Source organism: Equus przewalskii, chromosome 13 (genome assembly GCF_037783145.1).
Source record: "Equus przewalskii isolate Varuska chromosome 13, EquPr2, whole genome shotgun sequence".
Classification (NCBI taxonomy): domain Eukaryota; kingdom Metazoa; phylum Chordata; class Mammalia; order Perissodactyla; family Equidae; genus Equus; species Equus przewalskii.
The window spans coordinates 29401854-29425787 of record NC_091843.1 but is presented as its reverse complement, the minus strand read 5'-3'; the positions used below and the strand labels follow the sequence as shown (position 1 = coordinate 29425787).

Here is a 23934-nt window from a genome sequence, read left to right as displayed (position 1 = left end):
TGAGCTAACAATCCTTTTTGTTTTTTTGCTTGAGGAAGATTAGCCCTGAGCTAACATCTGTGCAAATCTTCCTCTACTTTGTATGTAGGTCACTGCCACAGCATGGCTGGTGAGTGGAGTAGGTCCATGCCCAGGATCCAAATCCACAAACCCAGGCTGCTGAAGTGGACCGTGCTGAATTTTAACCACTCAGCCATGGGGCAAGGCCTGCTTCTTTTATTTTTATTTTCCTAAATTGAAATAGAAAATTACCTTATTTGAAAAAAAATCAATTTCACTTAATAGCCCACTTTCCTGAGTTCTGATGAAGAGGGACTGGGAGAAAGGGTTTAAAAAAAACCAGTCATTTTTAGTTTGTTAGATTTACAGAATCAGAATTTTCAAGCTGGAAGACATACTTAAAATATACTCATATTTCTTTACTTTGCAGATATAGCAGTAACTTTTCCGTGTAATGAGAGCCTATGATAAAAATACTGAGATCCACTGACATCATGATTTCCCAAAGCAATACAGTTAACTAGGAAAAAATTCTTGATTTCCATCATACGTCAGGTTTGCTTTATTTCTTTAATAGTCACCCAAACGGATTGAATCGGTTTCTCATTTTATAGCATCTAAGCTAACCAAACCAAGCACACTTATTTTTAAAAAAAACACAGGCATAGCAACTACTATAGGCAGCATCCTTCACATCAAATACCTCTTAAAACCACATTTTGAGAATTAAATAGAGTCTTACCTTTAAGAGGCACCTTGACATCAAGGCCATAGAATAAAGGCAAGAGAAAAGAACAAGAACAGGAACAGAAACTGCAGAAGAAAAAGAAGAAGACTGTGTAAACCTGAGTTTCTGTAGTGCCATTCAGGTAGTTCAGAACCTCAGCTTTCCCACATTGCTCAAGTCTGACCACTTCTCACATACACACCAAGTGCCTTTTGTTTAAAAAAAACACATACCTTTTATTTATCTAAAGGTAAAGCAATGCAATGAATTACTTGCCTTCAACTAACGTCAACTCACACATTTTAGAATTCTGAGGGGCCTCTAACAGATAATTGGTCTAAGCTTCTAATTTTATTAGTGAGAAAAAAAAGCACAAAGCAGTTAATTGATAGACTAATTTCACATAATTTTATGGTATGGCGAAGCCTAGAATTGAGACCTCCTAAGTCCTACTCTATTACACATTATTGTTTCTATTTTTAATGTGTGGGAGGGTATTTCCAAAACACAAAATATGATCAGAGCATATACTTAACCACTCCATGCTATCATTGTTTGGTTAATGTGTTAGGTTTTAGGACTAAGGCACGGCAGAAAGAAAGTGTAGGGTAAGCATATGATCAGTTATCCACATTGGGACACTCCTGAGGTGGAAAGGGAACACTATTAGTAATTACATCAGGGCAACAGGTATAAACTGGGTCTGTCCTGGATGAGTGAGGATGTGTGGTCATGCTCTCGGTACCAAATATGCTTATCCATCAGTGGATGCTTTGGATAATGAACGCATGATGCTGGTGCAGCCTGTCATGCTTCTGAGATAGATTTCTCCTTATTCGTCTCATAGAAGTTAAATGGAGTCTGATTTGTCTCCCTACATCAAGAACCTCACTGGAGAAGCAGGTGCTTGAATGGTCAACATGCTTGTGTAGCTCTGGTATACAACCAACTGTATACGAATTATAAAAGGTCACAGATCAGATCCGTTTTTTCAAATGTCAATTTCCTTGGTGATTTATTCTTACAGAGTCATGAAGTCTTTCGCCTCATTATCACACTTCTGGAGCATCCTGTTGGATGTGACATCTTTGAATAAGGAGTATGTATAGCATCTCGTATTAGCATGTTATTTGCATATTTCATTTAATGCCACTGCTCATCAGGCTCTTGCTTCACTATGGCAAAATTGTAGGAACAAGTTACACATATGGCGCTAAGAGCCATGTATTGGTGACATTCTATGCATCTGAAAAGCAGAAACTCTGTCCTTTTTGTTCATTCCTTAAAGACGGAGAGTGATATGATGGTAAGTATAGCAGGAGAGGATGGAGGAGAGAAATGGAAGGATTCTACTATTCCTGTGAGAAGGTCAGACATCGACACTACTTCTCTGGGCATAAGGAGAAGCCCATCACTTAGTCTGCAGTGAGATTCTTAGTCTACGCAGTGTGGTGGCAGACTGTGGCACTTCGAGTCAGACGCCCTGACCTCTGGTCTTGATTTCCATAAACTGCTGATACGATCTTGGAAAGTTGTTTAATCCCTGTGAGCCATTGTTTTACTATCTGTAGAAGAGGGGATCATGATACCTGCTGTGTCTGTCTCACAGCTTAGTTATGAGAATCAAATGAGGTGACGTGGGAGTGCTTTGGACACAGTCAAGTGCTGCACATCTGAAGTAATTATGCCATGTTGGTGGTGATCACCTGATTTATACCGTGTGCATGGGAATCAGGAACAAAGAAGGAATATTGTAGGTACCCTGAGGGAGTGTTCAGGTACCCCAAAGGAAAGAATGAAGAATATCTCAGACATAGTGAACGTTATCCTTTTTATTAGGCTTGTGGATGAGTAGAATTGAGGTCAAACAAATAGAAGGTGCATTATAAACCTCATGTCTCATTCAAATCTCTCAACAGAAACCAACTGGATTGTTTTTGAAGTGGCTTAATCTACTACTACATGTGGAATATGCTGCTTTGATAGCTAAAGGATACTTAGTTCCTGTTAAGTACATTACCTCATTATCATAAATATTTAGGAAGTTCAGACTCGTGAAATGAAAAGTTCACATTGAATTCTGACAGTAAACATAATCTCAATCCCTCTCCTCCGAACATGTCCATGGGGTTTATTAAGGGAATGGCTAGGGTGGTGACACTGACAGATATAAAAAAATTCCTTTTCTGGTTTGTTTGTTTTTCCTCAGCTGAATGGGAACTAAACTGAACTAAAGTTTCTGGGGCAGAACTGTCTTAACCGTGACTTCCTCCTTCAGCAGTCCCAGGACTGTTTAAGAATTAGCAGAGAGAATGACTAGAGCCAAGAACTTGACATTCAAAAATGCGGAAAATGGAAGACGTTAGGTATGTCCTTTGACAACCAGAGAGACTGTGGAATAATCCTCCTGTAGGTCTTCCTGCCAAATGCTGGGAAATTAAACTCAGTCATTGGTTCACTGCATTTCATCTTTGCCTCATTCAATTCCGTGGAACTAACTAGCACACTTCTGGAATGAGGAAAACTTCAAATTTCAAATTTTCATAAGATGTGTACTTTATGCTAGAAATTTAAAAAATCATACTTTTTAAATTTGACTTACTTTCTTAGTCTTTCCTAATTTTCACATAAGTGATCTCATTTCTTCTTCATGGAACCCAGGAGAGGAGGTGAGGGCTAGTGTTATAATCCTTATTTTATAGATATGACTAAGACACAGAGGGCGAAGTCACTTACCCAAGGTCAAACAAGTACCTGAAGACCCAGCCTACATCAGAATCCAGGGGGCTGATGGTCTGGCTACCGGACCCTCCCAACTCCCTCTGATATCACATATGTGGACAACTACAGAAGCAATTTGGGAGGAACCAAATGCTAATCATTGACTCAGAAATGGCAGATGGTTTGCTATTTTCTCCTTGGGTGCCCATGGAAGATACTGCAAAACAACTAGATTCTTTTGCAACACAAGAATTCAGTCAATCAGACTGGAACTCCAGAGAAAACCTCTTGCCATCCTTGTTGTGTTCCTCAGCAGGGCACTCCTGGTATTTTGGGCAGGATAATCCTATTTTGTGCAAGACTGTTTAACTCACTGCATCTTGTTCTGCATCCCTGCCTGAGCCCTGTCCCTTCTCCCACCACACACACATTTCAAAATGCCCTTTTTGGGAACTACTATGCTTTACCCCCAAAAAGTGTTGGCCGACTTAGAAGAAGCAGTTACTGTTTTAGACCACTGGGGAAGTGACATGAGGGCATAATTATGTGTCAATCTAAATTTCTGAACTTATTATTGAGGTGAAATTGCAGCACAAAGAAAAAAGAACCTTTTACGAACAATAATGGGAAAGATTCTTTTAAGGTGCTACAAAGAATTTGAAAAGAAAGAGCAAAGGAGAGGAACAAAACTCAAAAGAAACTTTTGGAAAGGAAATGAAGATGAGGAAGGGGGAAAATGACGTTAAAAAACAAAAAAAAGGGGCTGGCCCCGTGGCTGAGTGGTTAAGTTCTCTCGCTCTGCTTCAGCGGCCCAGGTTTTCACTGGTTCGGATCCTGGGCGTGGACATGGCACCGCTCATCACGCCATGTTGAGGCTGAGTCCCACATGCCACAACTAGAAGGATCCACAACTGAAAAAATATACAACTATATACTGGGAAGATTTGGGGAGAAAAAGCAGAAAAAAAAAAAGAGGATTGGTAACAGTTGTTAGCTCAGGTGCCAATCTTTAAAAAAAACACCAAGAAAACCAAAACAAAAACAACACGTATAGAAGATAATAGCAACCCACACAAAGGCAGCAATGTGAAGGCTATGGGTTATTGAAGGCACAACCTTTGCTGGAACCCTGGGCCTGGCTGAGGGTGAAGTCACATTTACTGTGGCTACACCTGCCTGTGCAAGATATACAATAACTGAGAGAAAAGAAGGAACACGCAGTGAGAGAAATCCATACTATTTTCTGATTAAAAAAACAAAGAATGAAATAGATATCAAATGTAACTTGATACCTTTTCTTCTAAGTCTTTTATTTGTCTTTTCTGGATGTCTGTTTTATCTTCTAAGTCACGGATTCTCTGAAGAAAGAAAAAAAAAAAAAGGCGTTAGGGGGTGTTAAGTTGAACAAAAAGATTGTTCCCTGACGTAAAACAGAAAACTTTCTATAAAAACCTTAACATTAGTACTAACAGCTGGAAACATCACGTATACGTTTTTCCAAACCCAGAGGTGGTTGCATGTTTCAAAAGTTACTGGCACTTGTGGTGGAAAATCATTGTCATTGATTACATTTAAAAAATATTTGCCACCTCTCTCCACCGGGCCTATCCCTACAGGTCCCTCCCCTGTGAGAGAAGGACAGTCCCCTCCCCGCTGTCCTTGGGCTTCGCCGTGAGACCTGTTTTGCCCAGTGGAATGTGTGCTGGAGTGAGATACGGGAATGCCGCATCCTTGTGGAGACAACAGAAGGTCCCAGAACTAGTGAGCAGGAAACAACCTTTGTTGTAAACCACTTGAATTGAGATTTTTTGGTTGTTTATTACCACAGTGAAAAATGGCTAAGGCTGACGAACACAAATATAAACAATCCCATTGTTTTTGCTACCCTTGCTTTTCAATCTCATTTCAACTCTGTTTCAGGGTGGAATTTCCTCACAAAACACGATTGGCCAGTTCTCATAAAACAAACAAAGTAGAGATTACACTTTGACAAAAATTCCAAGGAGGAAACTGATCAATTAGGAAAAAAACCAAACATAACAAAAATAGCACAAATACGTCTGAAAGACCAAAACCTTCCAGAACTGTCTTTGAACTTACCTGTCAACAATATAACAAAATTCCAGTAATTTAAATAGTGCAGATTTGAAATCAACATTACATAAACAATTATTTGGAAGTGAAAAGCAGTCTTCAAACTTCTCTCTGGTAATCTAAAGGCCTTTTATGTTCACAGCACATGCTCACACAGTGTAAGCTTGTTATTTAATGCCTCTTTTGGGAATAATTAGAACATAGAGTACTGGAGTCTGAGAAGAAAACACTGGAAGCTAAATGGGGTGAAAACATGGAAAGAGAGGTTTTTATAATGCAATGTGGAGAGAAAAAAGGGAAGCTAGAACAAAGAATATCTGAACTTGGAAATCATCTCTCCCTCCCTGTAAAACAGTAGTTCTCATCTGGGGATGCTTGTGCCCCCCAGGGGACATTTGGCAATGTCTGGACATTTTTAAGTTAGTTAATTTATTTTAAAGTGTACAATGTGGTTTTAGTATATTCACAAAGTTGTGCAACCATCACCACTATCTAATTGTCTGGACATTTTTGAATTACACGTGATCACTGTCACAATTGGGGGCGAGTTCAACTAGCATCTAATGGACAAAGGTCACGGATGCTGCTAAGTAGCCTATGATAAACCGGACAGCCCACCACAATCGTCCGGCCCAAAATGTCAGTAGTGCAAAGACTGAGAAATCCTGCTTTACTGGAAAGAGGTTGAGCTTGGTGCAGGAGAGGATGGTGTGTTTTGGTCAGAGAGACCAACAAGGCTGACCTTGAAATTATATGACAATGAATGCTGGAGAAGGAAATGGGACTGGAATGCTGATGGTGTGTGTATGTGTGTGAGGCGTGTGCTTGTGTTTATTTCCATAGTGCTGTTCATGCTCCAAAGCTACACGGTAAAAGAATAAATTTGCTAGATATTTCTACCTTGAGTGTGCAAGTAATTCCTTGGTATGTCTACTGGATGTGGAGGCTAGTATTGTATCTATAGAATCATGGACATATGAGATTACTGCAGTATCTATTCAGTCATCAAATCTGTGCTTGTTGGGCATCTTCTTACAAGTTCAGGACTGTGCTGGATGTCATGGAGAATACAGATAAGACATCAATTCATTCCTGACCTCAAAGAACTATCAGATCCAGATGGGGAGACAAAATTTAAAACATGAACAGGGAAAAACGAATTAAGTAGAAAAGGTAAACATTGCAAAACCATGTATAACTTCATCACCAATCTCTAATACCTAGTACAGTGTTTAGCACAAAGGAGCTGCCTATACGTATTTATTAAATGACTTAGTTACACTACATTGTGTGCTGCATGCTTTGTTTCTTTTTCCTTCCCATCCGCTAGCCATCCAATTCAATAGGAAACCCTGTTGGGCCCAAAATAGATCCCTTTTTTACTTGCTTTTTATCTCTATCACTACCAAGTATATCAGGTCACTGTTGTCCCCCATCAGGACTGCTGTAATAGTTTACTGCTGGCTCCTGCTGTTTCTAATCTTGTCCATTCTACATCCATCTAGGGCAGCCAGTGTGAATCCTTAAAATGTGAAATGATCAAGGCAGTCTCTGGGTTTTAGGGATGAGGAAGAGTAAGGAGGCAGAGTTGGCCGAGTTGCACTCAGAATAGAACTCAAACCCTTCAAGGCCCTACGTGATTGATCTAGCCCTGTCTCACCTCTCCACCTTCACCTCCTGTCAACCACACCTTGGCTGTGTGTGCTCCTGCCATACTGGCCTTCTCTCTGTTCCTTGAATATTCCAAACTTTCCCACAATAGAGACTTAGCCTCCGCTGTCTTGATCTTCCGTGACACTTTGCCGAGATCTTTGTGTGGCTGGTTCTTTGAGTTTTAGACATCTTTAAAGAGGTGTGCTCTGACCAGACAGTCTAAAGTGGCCAATCCTACTTCCAAACTCACACACACACGTTGTATAACTTTCTTCCTGGCACTTATTGTCAGTCTCTGAAATTGCCTCGGTCATTGTTCATTTGTGTTGTTGCTTTGTCCCTCTTCATCTGTAGGATAGATGAGAGCAGTGACCTTTATATCTTTATCCACCACCACATTCCCAACACCTGGCACAAGAAGGGCTTCAATAAATGGTTTTGAATGAGTTTATAATATGGTATGGAATGCAGATCTTTCAGTAGTATGCGGTCCATTATTTTCATCAGGGAGAGCATCCTAAAGGAGGTGGATCTTAAACTGAGACTGGAAAAATGAGAACATTTGGATAAATGCAGCAGACATGGAAGGGCATTTGAGGGTGAGTAATCATGCAGACAAAGGCTTAGAGGTGGGATGTCATGGCCCAAGTGGTATCAGGAAGACTCTTGCATGAGTAGAGAGGAAGGTATATTCTGGAGATTGTCTCAAATCAGGATTTCTGGGGGAGGAGTTGCCAGATAATGAAGAACCTGGAGAGACCTGCATAGGACTAGACTCAACTGGAAATGGGGATCATGCAGGCTTTTGAGGAAGAAGGTACCATCAGGAAAGGTGACAAGAATCTGCAGTGATATGCAGACGAACTGAAGACAAGAGAGCTGGAAGTTGTCCCCACGGTGTACTGCATATGATTCTTTTATGTAACTTATCAAGAGATATCATAATTATTTTTCTTTGTGTTGATCTCCTTTGTTCTCCATCTACAGATCCCAAGCTTTGTAAAGGCAGGGTCCATTCTTTGCACTTTTGTAAAGGCAGGGGTCCCTGGTGAATTCTCTCTGTCTAGCATGGTATCTAATGCCTAGGAAGCATGTTTAAACATCTGACTGAATAAATGCATAGATGATGGAGTCGGGGTACCTCAGAGGATATCTGGCAGCACCTGGAAGCTGTTGCAGTAATGAAAGGGCCTGCAGATGGCTGGGGTAACAAGTGTGGACAAACTGGACCAGCTTCAAAAACATTTCAGGGGAAATGCCAATTGGATTTAGTGCTACATTAACTATTGGTGACAAAGGGCCAAGAAGACTCCAGGGTTTCCCGTCTGAGTGCTTTGGGATATGGAGATTCTACTGATCAAGACAGGCAGATGGCGAGGGAAGGGAGAAGGAAGGAGCAGAATGCATAGTTAGGTACGTTTCATATGAGTCCACTCTGAAACATTCATACATAAATGTCTAATAAATTGTTAATGAAATCCTCTAGAATTTAGACTGGATTACATGCTTATACATGACAAATCTTGGCCAATGCTTTCTGGAATAATTCTCTCACAGCTACTGGTTATAAGGGAAGAAGAAGAGTAGGAAATAACTAGAAAAGTCATATTCTCATAAACATTTGTTTGGGAGATAGAAATGTCCATGGAATGCTCTGAGGCTTAGAAATGTGATGCACCTATCAGCTCAGTCTGGATAACTTAAAACACAACAAGCAATACCATCTCTTTCAGGAGTGATTAGCTGATTAAAGAGAGACTCAAAAGAGATGACAAGGTTTTAATTATAAATAAATTTAGATAACTATTTGTGCATCACACTTCTGTGGTTCCCTAACACAACTCCTGATTTGTTGAAATTAATTAAATGCTGCTGCAGCATAAGAAATTTAAGCAGAGAACACTTTCTTTCCCTGATAGAAGAAAAGGACGCCTTCAGTAATGCAATGATGCCATAGAGTTTATTTTTTATTTTTATTTTTTGGCTTGCCAGAATGTTGTCTGTTTTATTTTTTCTTCCCTTTTTTGTTTTTTTATTGAGTTAATGATAGGTTACAATCTTGTGAAATTTCAGTTGTACATTAATGTTTGTCATTCGTGTTGTACGTGCACCACTTCACCCTTTGTGCCCACCCCCCACCCCATCTTTCCCCTGGTATCCACTGAACTGTTCTCTTAGTCCACATTTTTAAATTCCTCATATGAGTGGAGTCATACACAGCATAGAGTTTATTATTAAAGGCTTAAAAAATTCTTTCCAGGGTCAAAACCAAAACATTTATGATGGAATCTGAAGGGGCATTGAAACAAACATGTATGTGTTCATCATCTCTGGGACAAATGGCCCCAGAGTTCCCTGTTAACTTGGGTAATCTGTTGTTAGCCTAGAAAGATCCATAAAGCTCCTTGCTACATCTGAAGTGTGCTCAGTGTCATGTTCCCCACAAATTGTTCTTCTAGATGTCATAAAATAACCCCTGTTCCTTTTCCACTCACCTTGACCTCTGATGACCACATTACTTCTTGAATGGCACATCTGGATGTTGTACCAGCTGCTCGTTACAGCTTCTGAGTACCAAATACTACAGGCTGGCACTTTCAATTTGCAATTCTTATGGAATCTACCTTTTGACCAGGGCTCTAGTCCTCACCCTTCACGCTACGACATGAACTAAGAGTTGGAATTAAGAATTTTGGCTATAAATCAATACTGGGTGTCTCTTTTGTGCCTTGCTGGTCTAGATGAAGCATATAAATCATACGACTCAAGCTGCATACGACAGTGTAGTGCAGTGTAGTGCATTGGCCTCAGAGTCAGGCTGACCTGGGTTGTAATCCTGGCTCTGTTGCTTACTATCTGTGTCATCTTGGGCAAATCACTGAAGCACTCATCTTCAGTATCATAATTTCCTAAATTGGGATAATAAGAATACTTACCCTAGTAGGCTATTGTAAAGAGTAAATTAAATGATATAAGTAGAGCCCTGAGCTTAGTTCCCGACATACAGCAAATTCCAGGAAGTAAGCAGCAGCTTCCAGGCTCTGTTGTTGTCACTGTTGGTTCTGGGAATAAAGGGAAAGGCCCTTGTTCTCTTTCAGCCCATTCAGATTATTTGATCAGGCTAGGTTACGAACTGCGATGAGTAACAGAAGGGAAGCATTATTTCTGCCCTGAAGAGAGTCTTGCTTCCTTGCATAAGGGAGGTAACCAGGCCCCATGAGATTCAAAGGGTATTTCATGACAAAGTATTGGAAAAATGTAGCAATATGCAATGCTTCTGAAATGCCAAGTTTTTTAAGACTGAATAATTACAAAACTGTCATCCTATATCTGAGTGAAGGTGGAAAACAATAGCTATTTATTTTACTCTCTGAAAATAACTTATATCTCCTGGGCTTCTCCATACCCATACTCAATACCATGTACTTAGTACTAAGCCCCATTTGCTTAGTCCCAAGCCTACACAGATGTAGTGACTCAGTCCTCACCTGATGGGCTTGCTGTAAGAGCTCCATTCTCTCCTGAAGAATCTGACAGTCATACTCTCTGCTCTTCCTCAGCATCTGCCGCCGTAACTTTTCTACTGCCGTCCTCAACTCCTCTTGCTGTTTTTCACTTAATAATTCACCAAACTTGATAACAGTTTCTTGCTGCAGAGCATTGTACAAAGTAGCTTCTAGTTCCTGGATCCTCTGGCAAACAGAATTAGAAAAGTCTAACTTTGGAACTTAGCATTTACGTATGCTGTGTGCTCTGTACACACACATGTGTATATGAGGAGGGATGTATTATTCTAGTGTTACAGGATCACAGCAATAAAACAAATTTCAAAGCTTATCTAACTTAACTACCCTTTTGATAATCCCTTTTATAAGATTCCATAAGAGTCATCCAATCAATATGTGAACTTCCCTGATGATGGGGAATTTGTTTTCTTTCTTGGGATCCTGTCCATTTCACATACCTTTCATTTTTAGAAAGTCCTTACTTTGTTATAATAATTGTACATTCTTCTATTCTCAAATGTAGCTGAGAATAAGTTTGTTCTCTCGTCCATTTGACAGTTCTTTAAATATTTAAAGACATCTATCATGGTGGTCATACTTTTATAAATAAGCATTGCAAAGTGTTCTAAGTTGGAATAAAATACTTAAAATTGGAGATATATTTCAGGCACAAAATGCCACCTCTCTCTCACAGGACACATCTCCCTACTTAGAGATGGCCTATGGTCTCCATATTTTTCCTTTAAAATAAACATTGGAAATATGATCTAAAATAGCCTAGAGTCTTTGGAGTTGGTTTGTTTTTTAATACTCTGAGTACTACACTTGCTCTAGCTATAAATGCCTCCTTGAGTCTTATCTTTTTTTAGATGAAGAGTCTACTGCTGCTTATATCCCTGTTGTTGTTGTTTTTTTAAATATGCTTCAGATACAGTTACCAAAATCTATAATCTTAGTCCCTGTGACTTTGACAGAGGTGAATGGACATGTCCCAGTGAGGGATGTTTTCCTAACTCTTGTCCTGGACTAAGCAGATCTCATCTTTTTAAAGTTAAATATAGTTGTCTGAAGGAGCACTCAGCTGTGGGACACACAAACACACAGCTTAATCTTATGTAGAGGGAGGGGAGGCAAGGATGAAAGGGTAGGAAGAGTGGGGAAAATCACCTCCTTCTTTATTCTCTAATTAGTGACCAGCTCTCATTTCCTCCTTTCCCCATCAAGCGATGCTCAGAATCTCCTACTCATTTTGGAGGGGGAATACTATTTCATCTTTGTGACAAGCAGGGGCTAAGTGCTTCACTCGTTTCCCAAAAGTGACTCAGGCTGCTTCCAGGAAAGCATTATAAAAACCTCTACTAGCAACCCTTGAAATCTTCCTCTTTTAAGTTTTCTCTCCTTCTCTTGAGTCATTACTGTAAATTAATGAGGCGGTCATGTTTGTGTATGGAAAAAAGAAAGGCAAGCTGTAGTCCAACATTAGGAATTATGCATTATGAATTTGGTACAGGGAAATGGGTCAAATGTGCTTCCACAATCAGCATAATTTTCTGTAGGAGAGAGAAAGCACAGCCCATCGACTGATACAGCCTTACTTATCATGGCTGGATTACAGCAGTTAAGGCCACAATGTCTGGAGTCAGATTGATACACTACCTGCTTACCAATTTGGGCAGAGTTCTTTCATTCTCTAAGCCTTCATTTCCTCATATGTAATATAGAATAATAATATTACCTATACCTCATAGGGTTGTTGTGAGAAATAAATGAATTAAAAATATACACAGCAAACATTAAATACTTTATTATTCCACCACTAGATTAGGCTCCCAAACCACTGGATTTGATTGAATAGAATTTCTCTTTAATCTACACGGCCATCCAGTCTGTCTTTCATTAAAATATTACATAGCGACATTTAATTTTTTAAAAATGAAGTATAATGAAATATTTATTAAGTATTCTAAGAATATTATAACAGCAAAGAGCTAGGGATATATTTGTTTTAAAATTGGAAGTGGAAACCGCTGAATAAATGAGCTGCATGTTGTGGTCTATTCAAGTATGTGGCTTGCAAATTAAGTAGGATGCTCTACTCCACAGAACATAATTGTAACCACGCCAGGTGTCCTGACTGCCTGGTGTACCTACCATGTATGCTTGGTCCAGAGCTTGTTTCCTGTAGTCTAGTTCTTCCTCCAGATAGCCTTTGATTTTGCAGAATTGTTCCTATAAAAAAGGGCCATATTGATAAAGAGTCAGCTTGATTAACTAGAAAGTGATATATAAATTGAATTAATCAATGTTTTCTCTAATTCCACCACAAGTCAAATCATTGTTTGTAGGGTCATAGATTTTCTCTGTTAGGGAAATATTTCACCTTTCATAGTCTCACACAGAGAATGTGAAAACCAATGGGAAGAAGCATAAAAGATAAAATGAACAGGCCACATGGAATGCTTTAAAGGATTTCTATGCCAATCCAAGACTATGTGATTAAGATAGCTTCGAAAAGGCGTTAACTCATAAGCGTATCTGTGCAAATATATTGTGATGGTATATTTTTGTAAGAATGTTATGAAATGTAATATAGCAGAGTTGTAATAAAAAAACCACTTATTCAATAATAGCAAACTTTACTAATTGTACACAGATAACTTCGACCAAGTTAGCACAAAGATAGATGACAATTTAGAGAGTGGGGGTGATTCTACCCACAATGCCACTTAATGAGTGTCTGCTTGTGCCACATCCCAGTGTGAGCTGGGAGACTGAAATCTGACATTCCCCTGCTTGTCCGCAGTTTCTGTGTGCCTTTCATATTGTGAGCATCTTGCCAATAGCATTTAAAAATATACCTTAGTGTACCACATAGCCCCAGGCACAGACAACTATTTCTTTGTGTGCTTAACTGAAGGAACAATGCTGGAGGAGACTTGATTGCATTGACTTCTGAGAGACTATATGTCTGCATGCTGTAATTTTGCTGGTGATTTTCCCAATTACCTCTGCGCTCCAGTGCCTAGAACAGTGTCTGGTACAGGCTGACTGCATAGTTAACATTTGTGCATTTAAAGAGTTTTCAAGGGTGTTTGAATATAAACAGTTCTTATTACATGCTTTGACTTTAGAGACTAACCTCTTGGTAAAATGCCAACCCTGTGTAAAATATAAGCAAATGATGTGTAAGCTGTCACTTGCCATATCAGTCTAAGTTGTTGTTCTTAGGATTGCAAGGAGTTCTATAGGATTCCCCAACGTGATAGGAATCACTACCTATTTTTTAGTAATAATAATATTAACGACAGCACAGCTATAAAATTCTATGTATTGCTGTAAGTTAATAATGACTAATTCTTAGGCTTGGAGATTTGAAAAAATTTTAATTGTGGTAAAATACACACAACATAAAATTTACCATCTTAAGCATTTTTAAGTGTATAGTTCAGTAGTGTTAAGTACATTGCCATTGTTATGGAACCAATCTTCAGAACTCTTCATTTTGCAAAACTGAAACTCTGTATCAATTAAACAACTCCCCATTTCCTCCTCCTCTGAGTCCCTGACGACTATCATTTTCCCTTCTGCTTCTATGACCTTGACTGCTCTAGATACAATATATAAGTGGAACCATACAGTATGTGTCTTTTTGTGTCTGGCTTATTTCACTTAGCGTAATACGCCCTCAAGGTCCACCCATGTTGTAACATGTGTCAGAATTTCCTTCCTTCTTAAAGGCTGAATAATATTCCACTGTACATATACACCACTCATCCGTTGATAGACACTTGGGTTGCTTCCAGGTTTAAGCTATTGTGAATAATGCTGCTTCAAACATGGGTATACAATATCTCTTTGAGACCCCGCTTTCAATTATTTTGGGTATATACACAGACGTGATCTTGCTGGATCATATGGTAATTCTCTGTGTAATTTTTTGAACAACTGTCATACTGTTTTCCATAGTGGCTACATACCATTGCACCTTTCCATAAACAGTGTACAAGGATTCCAATTTCTCCACATCCTCACTAACACTTGCTATTTTCTAACTTTTTTTTGATAGTAGCCATCCTAACAGGTGTAAGGTACCTTGGGGATTTTAAAAATCAGCATTAAATCCATCATTTCTGTAATTTCTACTCTAATTATATATGGTAGAAAAATTATTTAACCTAAGAAAAAAAAACACCTAACTGAATTTTCTTCAGCATGAGTTTTGGAAATATTACAAAAAGACAACTTGATATTTTTGGAGACTACGACTTGAAATTGTTGAATAATACTTCTGGGAATTTTGTTCCGCAGTCTGTATACAAAATAATGGGAAGGCTACAAACTTCATCAGAGCCAGATAAAACTGGTAGAAAACAGTCATTTTTTCATTTGCCTTGTCATTTTTTCTTCATTTTTATGATACCTCATCTTTGTACTCACCATATCACTTTCCAATTCCATCATTTTCTGATGCAGGGCAGCCTCTGCTCCCTCTATTTGCTGGATCCACTAAGGGGTAAACAAGACAGAAGTGTCTGACATGATTGCTTGACATGGTGTGTATGGTGCTGTCCCTGAGGTGCTCAGTCTCTTCCCTTTATAGCTCAGGAAGCAGCCTGAGAATTAAAGTGAAAACTGGGTGCCTGTTATCTCTTAGTTCAGAAATAAGACTGGTTTTCCAATCATTCATTCATTCATTTAACAAATGCCTTCATTGATATCTACCATGTGTCAAGCAATGTGCTAGGTAGTAGAGCTGAGATGGTGAATGTGACCAACATTTTTTTTGTCCTTATTGGAGGGAACCATGGGAAGTTTTCTTAGAAGTGATAATTGCACTGGAGCCTGAAGAATGAGTCAGAGATGAGTAGGCAAAAACAAGGGGCAAGTTCCAAGCAGAAGGGATGTCTAATTCTCTGTGGTTGGAAGGAGCATGATGAAACAAGAAGGCCAGGTGAGACTGGAGAAATGGCAATTTTTCAGCATATAAAGCTGATAACAGCCAAGGGTTGAAGACCCATTTTTGTTGAGTGGAGACATTTTAAGTCACCTGAAAAGAACTTATCTTTCCTAACACACTGAATATATCATTCTGTTATATGGCACTGATGTTAGCATTGATCAACACCCTGAATGAATTTAGACTTTGAATATTATGGTGTGAGCCTACTACATGTATGGTTTAATAGAGCAAATTATTTAATGATTATCTACCAAGTCAAACATCAGCTTATCCCTCAGGGAGGCAACGGGGCATAGTAATTAAGTGTGTGGGTTCTAGAGGCAAACTACCTGGGGTCTAATCCCAATTCTAGCTTTTCATGGCTGTGTGGCCTTGAAAGGTTACCCGATTTCTCTAAGCCTCAATTTTCTTATCTGTAAAAAGGGATAAACGTGAAGAGTACAGGATGTATTTCATGTAAGGCACTAATCACAGTATATTGCATGTACTAGGTACCCAATAAATTCTACTTTTTGGTTAACATTTATTTTTGTGCTTCTGTATTATTAGAAATGTGCCCCATTACCAGCTATTTCTTTTTAGTTTATCTGTGATGAATTATGTGCTGCACTAAGCATCTTTCTATATACTGGAGCCTTGACATTCACAAGGGGATGCCATGTCCAACAGCCCCTCAGCTGTAGGGAACATAGGGGAAGAAAAAAGGTATGGGGAGACTCACGAGGTTCTAATTTCTCAGTTCTTGTACATACACATGGCTTCCCCCTGAAACAAATTTCAGTCAAAAGTCATGGGTTTCTTGTAAATAGCATCATATTGCCTTTGCATATTGTGAAGCTTCATTAAAATTCTTCCTCTTGTTTGCTGCCCATTTGTCACTGAGAAACACATCCTTTTGTAAATCATGTTTAAAGAGTACTGTGAATTTTGAAGGAGTTCTGTCACGGGCTTTGGATATAGATTTGTGTGTTAGCTCCTGCTTGTTACTACTTGTGATGCAGGACAAGTTATTGAATAGCCCATTCCTCAGTTTCCTTATGTATAGAATGAAAAAAGTGGATGAAAATAGGATGGTTGTGGGGCCAGCCCCATGGCCTAGTGATTGAAATCAGTACGCTCTGCTTGGGCAGCCCGGGGTTGGTTCCTGGGCATGGACCTGTACCACCTGTTGGCTGCCATGCTGTGGCAGCAAACTACATACAAAATAGAGGAAGATTGGCACAGATGTTATCTCAGGGTGAATCTTCCTCAGCAGAAAAAAAAAAAAAAAAGAAAGAAAGAAAGAAAGAAAAGAAAAGAAAATGGGATGGCTGTGAGGAACAATGATATAATGCACATACAGCATTTAGTGCAGTACCTGGCCCATAATATATTCTCACTTAAGGCCACTGCTATTATTATTTTTAACACAAAGTCACAATAGGATTTGCTTGTTGGAAATTTGTCTAGGCTACAAATCACACTCCCATACAGTAGTTTGTGGTTTCAGAAAATTCAAGGTTGACATTTAGAATTACTTGGAGGGACAATTACTTGGAGGTAGAATCCCAAAGGAAGGAGGTGACCTTAACCTGTGAATGGCAAAGATCTGCACAAATGGCAATTGCACAGATCATGAGCACCACAAGGACAGGCTTCTGTCTCATTCATCTTGTTCCTCCCTTTCTACCACAGTGCTAAACACAGTCATCAGCCTGTGATTGTTCAACCGAACCCCCTAACCTGTCTTGCAAAGGAGGTAAGTGGAAGTATGGGCTAGTTCACCATAGCTGTAACAGACCAGTTCCTACATGCTCTGCATTGGGTACTTCCTGCTTTTTTTTCTTTTTTTCCTGAGGAAGATTAGCACTGAGCTAATGTGTGCCAATCTCCCTCGAGTTTATACGTAGGTTGCTGCCACAGCATGGCTGACAAGTGGTGCAGGTCTGCACCCATGATCTAAACCCACGAACCTGCACCGCCAAAGCAGAGCATGCCGAACTTAACCACTATGCCACAGGGCCAGCCCCGGGTACTTCCTGCTTTTAATAGGACACTCGAGGGGAAGTTTGGTGCAGTGGTTAAGAAGATCATGGCCTCTGGAAACAGACTGCTTGAGTGTGAATCCTGATTCCATCGTTTTCCAGCTGTGTGACTTGGACAGGTACCTACCTCCTCTGTGCTTCAGATTCCTCATGTGTGAAATGGGAATAACAGTAGTACCAAGACGTTGGCAATTAGGACAATGCCACGTGCAAAAGAAGCACTAGGAAAGTGTAAGTCCTGATCAAGTTCATGCTGCCCCCCATCCCCCAGGGCAGAGCATGGAAGGCTTTCTTCCTCCAGTCTAAGTAAGTTTGAGGCACATAAGGGCTATTTTTCCTTTTCCTTTTCCTTTCCTTCCCTTCCATAGAATTGGCCCAAGTTTCCTTTGTATCCCTAGGTTGAGGTGACTATTCTCTCAATAAAGAATCACACCCTTCATGGCCCCAACTGAACAAGACACCCTGGCTATCACTGCTGAATGAATGCAGCAGAACGGGTGTGCAGACAGTGTTTCCTTCATCTTTGTATCATGGCAACAGTGTCTCGTGGACATTCACAAACTCACTCATTCACTCCTTCAGTAAACATTTATTGATCACCTGTTAGCTGTGCTGGACTGGTGGGCAAACCTGGCAAAACCAAGGGGAGGAAACAGATACCACCTTTACCCTTGTGGGGCTTAGAGTCTAGTGGACAAAGGAAAAGGGGCAGTTGCATTACAGTTATTAAAAGCCACGGTAGCAGAAGCACAGGTCACCATGGGAACGCAGAGAAAGAACAGCCACCTGGGCTTGGGTGAATAGGAAGTCTTCCCCTCTATGTGGCTGTCCAGTGATTAAGACTTAGCCAGACAGAGGTAGAAAGGGAAGAAGGAAACATCTTCTAGGCAAAGAGAACAGCATAAAGGGCCAAGGGATGCAAACAGAGGTATAGAGAGAGAGAGAGAGAAGACTGGGGCCCCAAAAGAATTTGTATATGGCTGGGCCTGAGCTAGTGGCCAAGGAAGGAAGTGGGTGCTGGAGAAGGAGGAAAGGGCCAGATCCCAGGGGGCCTCTTGCCAAGTTCTGGATTCTGGACCTTATGTTCGGGACGATGTGATGCTATTAATTTGCTGCGAGGACCAGAGGGAAAGTGGTAAGGTCTGTAATTAAATCGTGGAGGAAGTAAGTTTTTAAAGAGCAAATCCCAGATATCATTTCACAGGGAAATACTTCAATATGCATCCCTAACAGATAGGACCTTTTTCAAAAAAACATAACCACAACGCCATTTCCACACCTTGCAAAATTAACATTAATTCCTTTTGTCACCTGATACCCAGTCCATATTAAAATTTCCCCAGTTGTGAGCGCAATGTCCTTTTCCCCGCACTTGGTTTGCTTGAATCAGGATGCAAGAAAGGATCATTTCAACATTTAGAGCAGTCCTTCCCTTTCCCTCTGCATTTTTTTTTATGTCATTGCTTTGTTTGAGTAACTTAACTGGGTCACTTGGCCTACAGAGTTCCCTCACTGCAGATTGGAGTAAGCTGATTGCTTGCTCATGGTTTCACTTAATTTATAACAAGCCTTTTACACATTTAGGAATTAAGAAAGCACCTCAAGGAACTTACACAGTTCTCATTTTATGCAACCATGTACACATGACTCTCAACCAGGCACCGATTCTCAAGGCTCCCTGAATACAGACAGTTACTGACCACCTCCACTTGGCTCTTTTCTCTCCTCTCTCTGTTCCTGCCATTTACCCGATTGAGACACAAGGGGGCTGGAGCACACTCAGTGTTGCCCTTCTGACAGTCCCCAGGTTGGGCTTTCTGAATAAGACTGAAGTGAGCCGCCACCAAGTTACAGAATCCGATGGGGACAATGGTATGTACACATCCAAGGAAAGCCTATACAAAGAGGCATTCTCTGGTTTACCCCCTCTTACCAAAATCCTTCTTTATTGGCTTCCCAGCTTGGTGGGATTGCTTGAATAATGTAATTCAGAAGGTTTCCCATTTTTTAAGAATTCTATTTTTTTTCCTGCTTTTTCTCCCCAGATCCCCCCAGTACACAGTTGTATATTCTAGTTGTGGGTCCTTCTAGTTGTGGCATGTGGGACGCCACCTCAACGTGGCCCGGCGAGCGGTGCCATGTCCGCGCCCAGGATCCGAACCTGTGAACCCTGGGCCGCCGAAGCAGAGCACGCGAACTTCACCTACTCGGCCACGGGGCCGGCCCCAAGAATTCTGTTTTTAAGAGACTGTAAAGCAAGAACTATCCACCCACCCCAAGTCAGTGTGTAGATTTTTCTTTTGTGTGTTCTCATTCTATCTGGGTCGTATATCACAGTGAAAACTAAAATATTTGTTAGCTATTTAATAATACAGTCATGTGCAAAAAGAATGTTCTTCAACACTACCCTGCCCTCTAGGTGTTAAGCCAGACACAGACGATTCGAATGTTAGCACAACATATTACCTTCTCTGCCAGGGACAGCACAGTGCTGGCCTGAATTATGGCCACTTGTTCTTCATTTCTCAAATTCTGTGAAGAAAGGAAGGAAGGAAAATAAGCTGAAGACATTCATGATATTTACACCATTGGAAAATAGCGCCTAAATTCCTGCCATACACACTACTGCATATGCACGCACGGAAGCCTAGCAAATGTTCAACTCTTAGTAATAATTCTTCACAAAGAGTTCATTCAAAACCTGTAAAAAGCACATTGTGATTTTTAAAAATATCTCTCTAATACTGACTTTATGTTTCATTAATAGTCATATTTTGAGAAAAGCAGAAACAAAGTGAAATAAAGAGTAATCTCTTCACAGCAGTTTGATATGACTTATTGATTCTGTTCTCTCTGTTGATAATTTTTCAAGAGAAAAAATGGTGGGAGTCCTCCAACCTACATTCGTCATTCATCTAGCATCTCAATGAATGTTCCTCCCACTGAATTAATATGCCTTGACCCTGCCTGGAAGGTGTTTTTAGAAAGAAAAGGGATTATAGTTTCCTGGGACATTTTTATGGGCCTGTCACCAACCCTACAATTTAGCGGCATTTGCAACTGCATGACTGATTAATTTCACGCTGGATGCCTCCAAGCAACAGTCAGAAGGTAATTAGCTTTAATCACAGCTGATGTGGTTGGCATTCAGACCTCAAACCTGCCCAAGAAAAGCACTTTACCAGTTCCTATTTCCGCCCCTACCTTTCAGAGATTTTTACAATTGCTTAGCCAGGTTGTTTGACAAATTATTGATTCTCAGGGAGATACATCCTTAAGTGAACAAGGGGTCTCACTTGCTATTACTCTTGCTTCTCTTTAGGCAAATTCATATTTTTACTGTACTTCATCACTTCATTACTTACCCCATTATCACCTAAGATATCAAGCTGTTTTATGAGATCAGGGATGTTCACATCCTGCAAAATCAAGGAAATACATTCAAGTCAAAGACACAAAGGTGGTTACCATTCTATCAGTGCCTGAACCCTAAGTTAGAGAAGACATTTTCAGGCTTGTACTTCCTCGGGTTGTTTTCAACCAGGCATAACCTGGTGTTACATTTCCACTCTGCTTCTTTAAAGCTCTGTGAATTTGGGAAAACTACTTAACGCTTCATTCTCAGTTTTGCCAATTGCAAAATAAAGATAATAAATACCTCCTTCATAGGGGGATGCTGAGAATAAAGAGATTGTATATGAAAGAGTGTAGGATGTACTAAGGATTTGGAATTTGTTCATTAACTTTTTTTCTTATAATTTCCAAAATGTTTTTTCAAGTATAATAGAGTTCAGGTATGAAGAAAAGTAACAGGTAATAAATATAAATAATCAACCAATTTCATTCTAATTAATAGAATTCTGACGTGGTTGAGATTTTGACTGCCACATAGAAAACTACAGTACAGTTCCATTTTGGGGGTGTTTAGCATTAATTGCATCCTATGGAAAACAGCTGATTTTTATTATATTCCTTGAGGCAGTTTGAAGCAGCTGAACTCCATTTGGAAGCGTTCCTTTGGACATAAATCACATCCATTGGATTAGGTTGGTTGTGATTTATCTAAGAAAAAGCATCTAAAGTAAAGAGCTTTTCATTTAATTAGAATTGAATCAAAAAATTGCTTTGGTTTAAAAATTTTCATGCAGCCCAGGAAGACCAGAAGTTTAAACACAAGGAGAGTGGTTTAAGATGGAAGATAAGGAAGCACAATTTTACTACGTAATCCCCACCACACACACTTTTTACCTCATTAGAACCACCTTCTCCTCTTACTTATGTTCAGATCGCAGTACAGAAGAGCCCTACCACCAGGAAGGGGAAAGTCTAGCTCGACCTCAGGTAGAGAGAAGGCAACTGAAGCAGGTCTATATGGCAGCTCAGAGTAGGGGCAGGAAGGGCCATGCAGAAGGTCAAGGAGAGACCAGGAAGAGTGGGAGGCTTCCTAGCTTTACCTCTGGATCAGATCTTCACCATGTGATTCCATTACATTGAAGGACAATATATTTTCCAGGAGATGGAGCCACCTCCATGCCACCTTAATATTTAAAATGTATTCCAATATCACTAAAGATAGTTACATTTTGTCTAAGTGAGCAACACGTTATAAACTGTAAGTCCTTCCAAAAGAGAAATCCTCCCTAAATTAAACATATCAAAAGAGATGGTGGACTAGATGATTTCAAGGCCTCTTCTAATTCTGAAATTTCAAGATTATGAATTCCAAAGCACCTAGAACAGCACAACAAAGGGACTCAACAAATACTTTTTTATCTGGCATAATTGAAATATGTTTCTTGAAGTACTGAATCTAATATTTCCTCAAGATAATTATGGGAAGTTATCTTAATAAATACTTTGCTTCTCTCTCATTCTTTATGTTACTCTGGTCTAAATAATCGTGGTTTCCTGTGCTCTTTGCTGTTACCATTCATACATTTGTCACATATTTATTTTGTTTATGTTCTATTGACTTTCCAATAGATGGGATTATTTCCACTTCCTACACAGTTTGTATCAAAATGATATCCAGTGACTGAGAGACAAAACAGTCATGAGCAGCCTCCCCTTTTCCAATTCCCACTTTTTCTACTTTCTACAAACATAAAAAATTAGATATCTGCCTACCTTCACACCTTCTTTCATACAGTAGATCTGTAGTGCACTCACGCCATCTGAGAATGGGTGAATTTGTAGATTAAATGGAGGGGATCGTCTCTCTCTTTCCTTGAAATACAGTGAAGAATATATGGGAATTAAAAAAAATTTTAAAAAGCAGCAACTGATTAAACTCTAAGCCAGTTGTCTGTGTTCTCTCTTTATGCTATTTCAGCAGTTTATCAAATATGTCATCTGGCAAAAAAAAAATTGAACTCAGGATGTTCATACTTAAATTGAATGGAAAGGAACTGATTAGTCAATGAAGAGGTATGGGAGAATTTATAGATGGTGTCATCAGTCTTGTAAGTTTTTTGATCAGAGAAATGTGGGAAGTGGAGTTCTAACTTAAACTGGATGAATATTTAGAGCTTTTAGGTGTCACAAAGAATGGTCTTTAGCCATGAAGTTTTATGGCGGCTAACAGCCTTTTGTGGATTCAATCCACTCAAGTCTTAATAGCAGGATACGTGGGCTACCAAAGATGACAACTCTTCCTCGCTGAGGAATAGCAACTGCTAACTCTATCCCAACCTAATTTGAAATAACCTCGAGAAGAAATTGGTGGCAAAATAACAAAAAAATCAAACGGTAATTTTTCTTATTTTTACGTATCAACGTACGTTCAATCAGACTCTAAACCACATTCTGTACGATATCAAGATAAAATTTGATTGATACGCTTAACTTAAAAAAAAAAGACTCTGAAATTTGATGAGATTAACCAAAGTATTTCCTAAAACAAGTAACTTTGCTTCCGAGCCTTTTGCATAAATGCATTATAGAACAAAAAGTTTACTTACAAATTCAAGAGTCTAACAATAAAATATTTTTGTACACAGCATATTTTGAAATATAGTTCTTGAGATAACATTATTATGAGTCAGAATGCAATGGATGGAAACGATTATTTAAAAGCAATAAAATATTGATAAAGTTTGAAATCTGTTATTTAAATCATTTAAAAATTATTCATTAGCTTGTTCATAAAGGCAATGGTATTGAAAAGTACAGTGTCTGAGCAGGTAATTCTGAGTTGCATCAATGCTTTTCCACTTACTGGTCACAGGACTTGGGCAAATTATTTAACCT

At 39.5% G+C, this 23934-nt stretch overlaps 1 protein-coding gene across 2 annotated transcripts in view; it reads right to left on the bottom strand.

Moving 5' to 3' along the window:
* The window catches only part of JAKMIP2 (janus kinase and microtubule interacting protein 2), a 146452-nt gene that overhangs the window by 4644 nt on the left and 117874 nt on the right, over positions 1-23934 (bottom strand). For both annotated transcript variants that reach the window (XM_008523189.2, XM_070569286.1), the window contains 8 exons: positions 22813-22911; positions 21051-21104; positions 20152-20217; positions 15139-15207; positions 12853-12930; positions 10684-10887; positions 4741-4806; positions 743-813 (listed from right to left, as the gene is read on the bottom strand). In XM_008523189.2, coding sequence (XP_008521411.1) covers positions 763-813; positions 4741-4806; positions 10684-10887; positions 12853-12930; positions 15139-15207; positions 20152-20217; positions 21051-21104; positions 22813-22911 — 687 coding nt within the window. In that variant the 3' untranslated portion in view covers positions 743-762. The remainder of the gene's footprint in view (positions 1-742; positions 814-4740; positions 4807-10683; positions 10888-12852; positions 12931-15138; positions 15208-20151; positions 20218-21050; positions 21105-22812; positions 22912-23934) is intronic.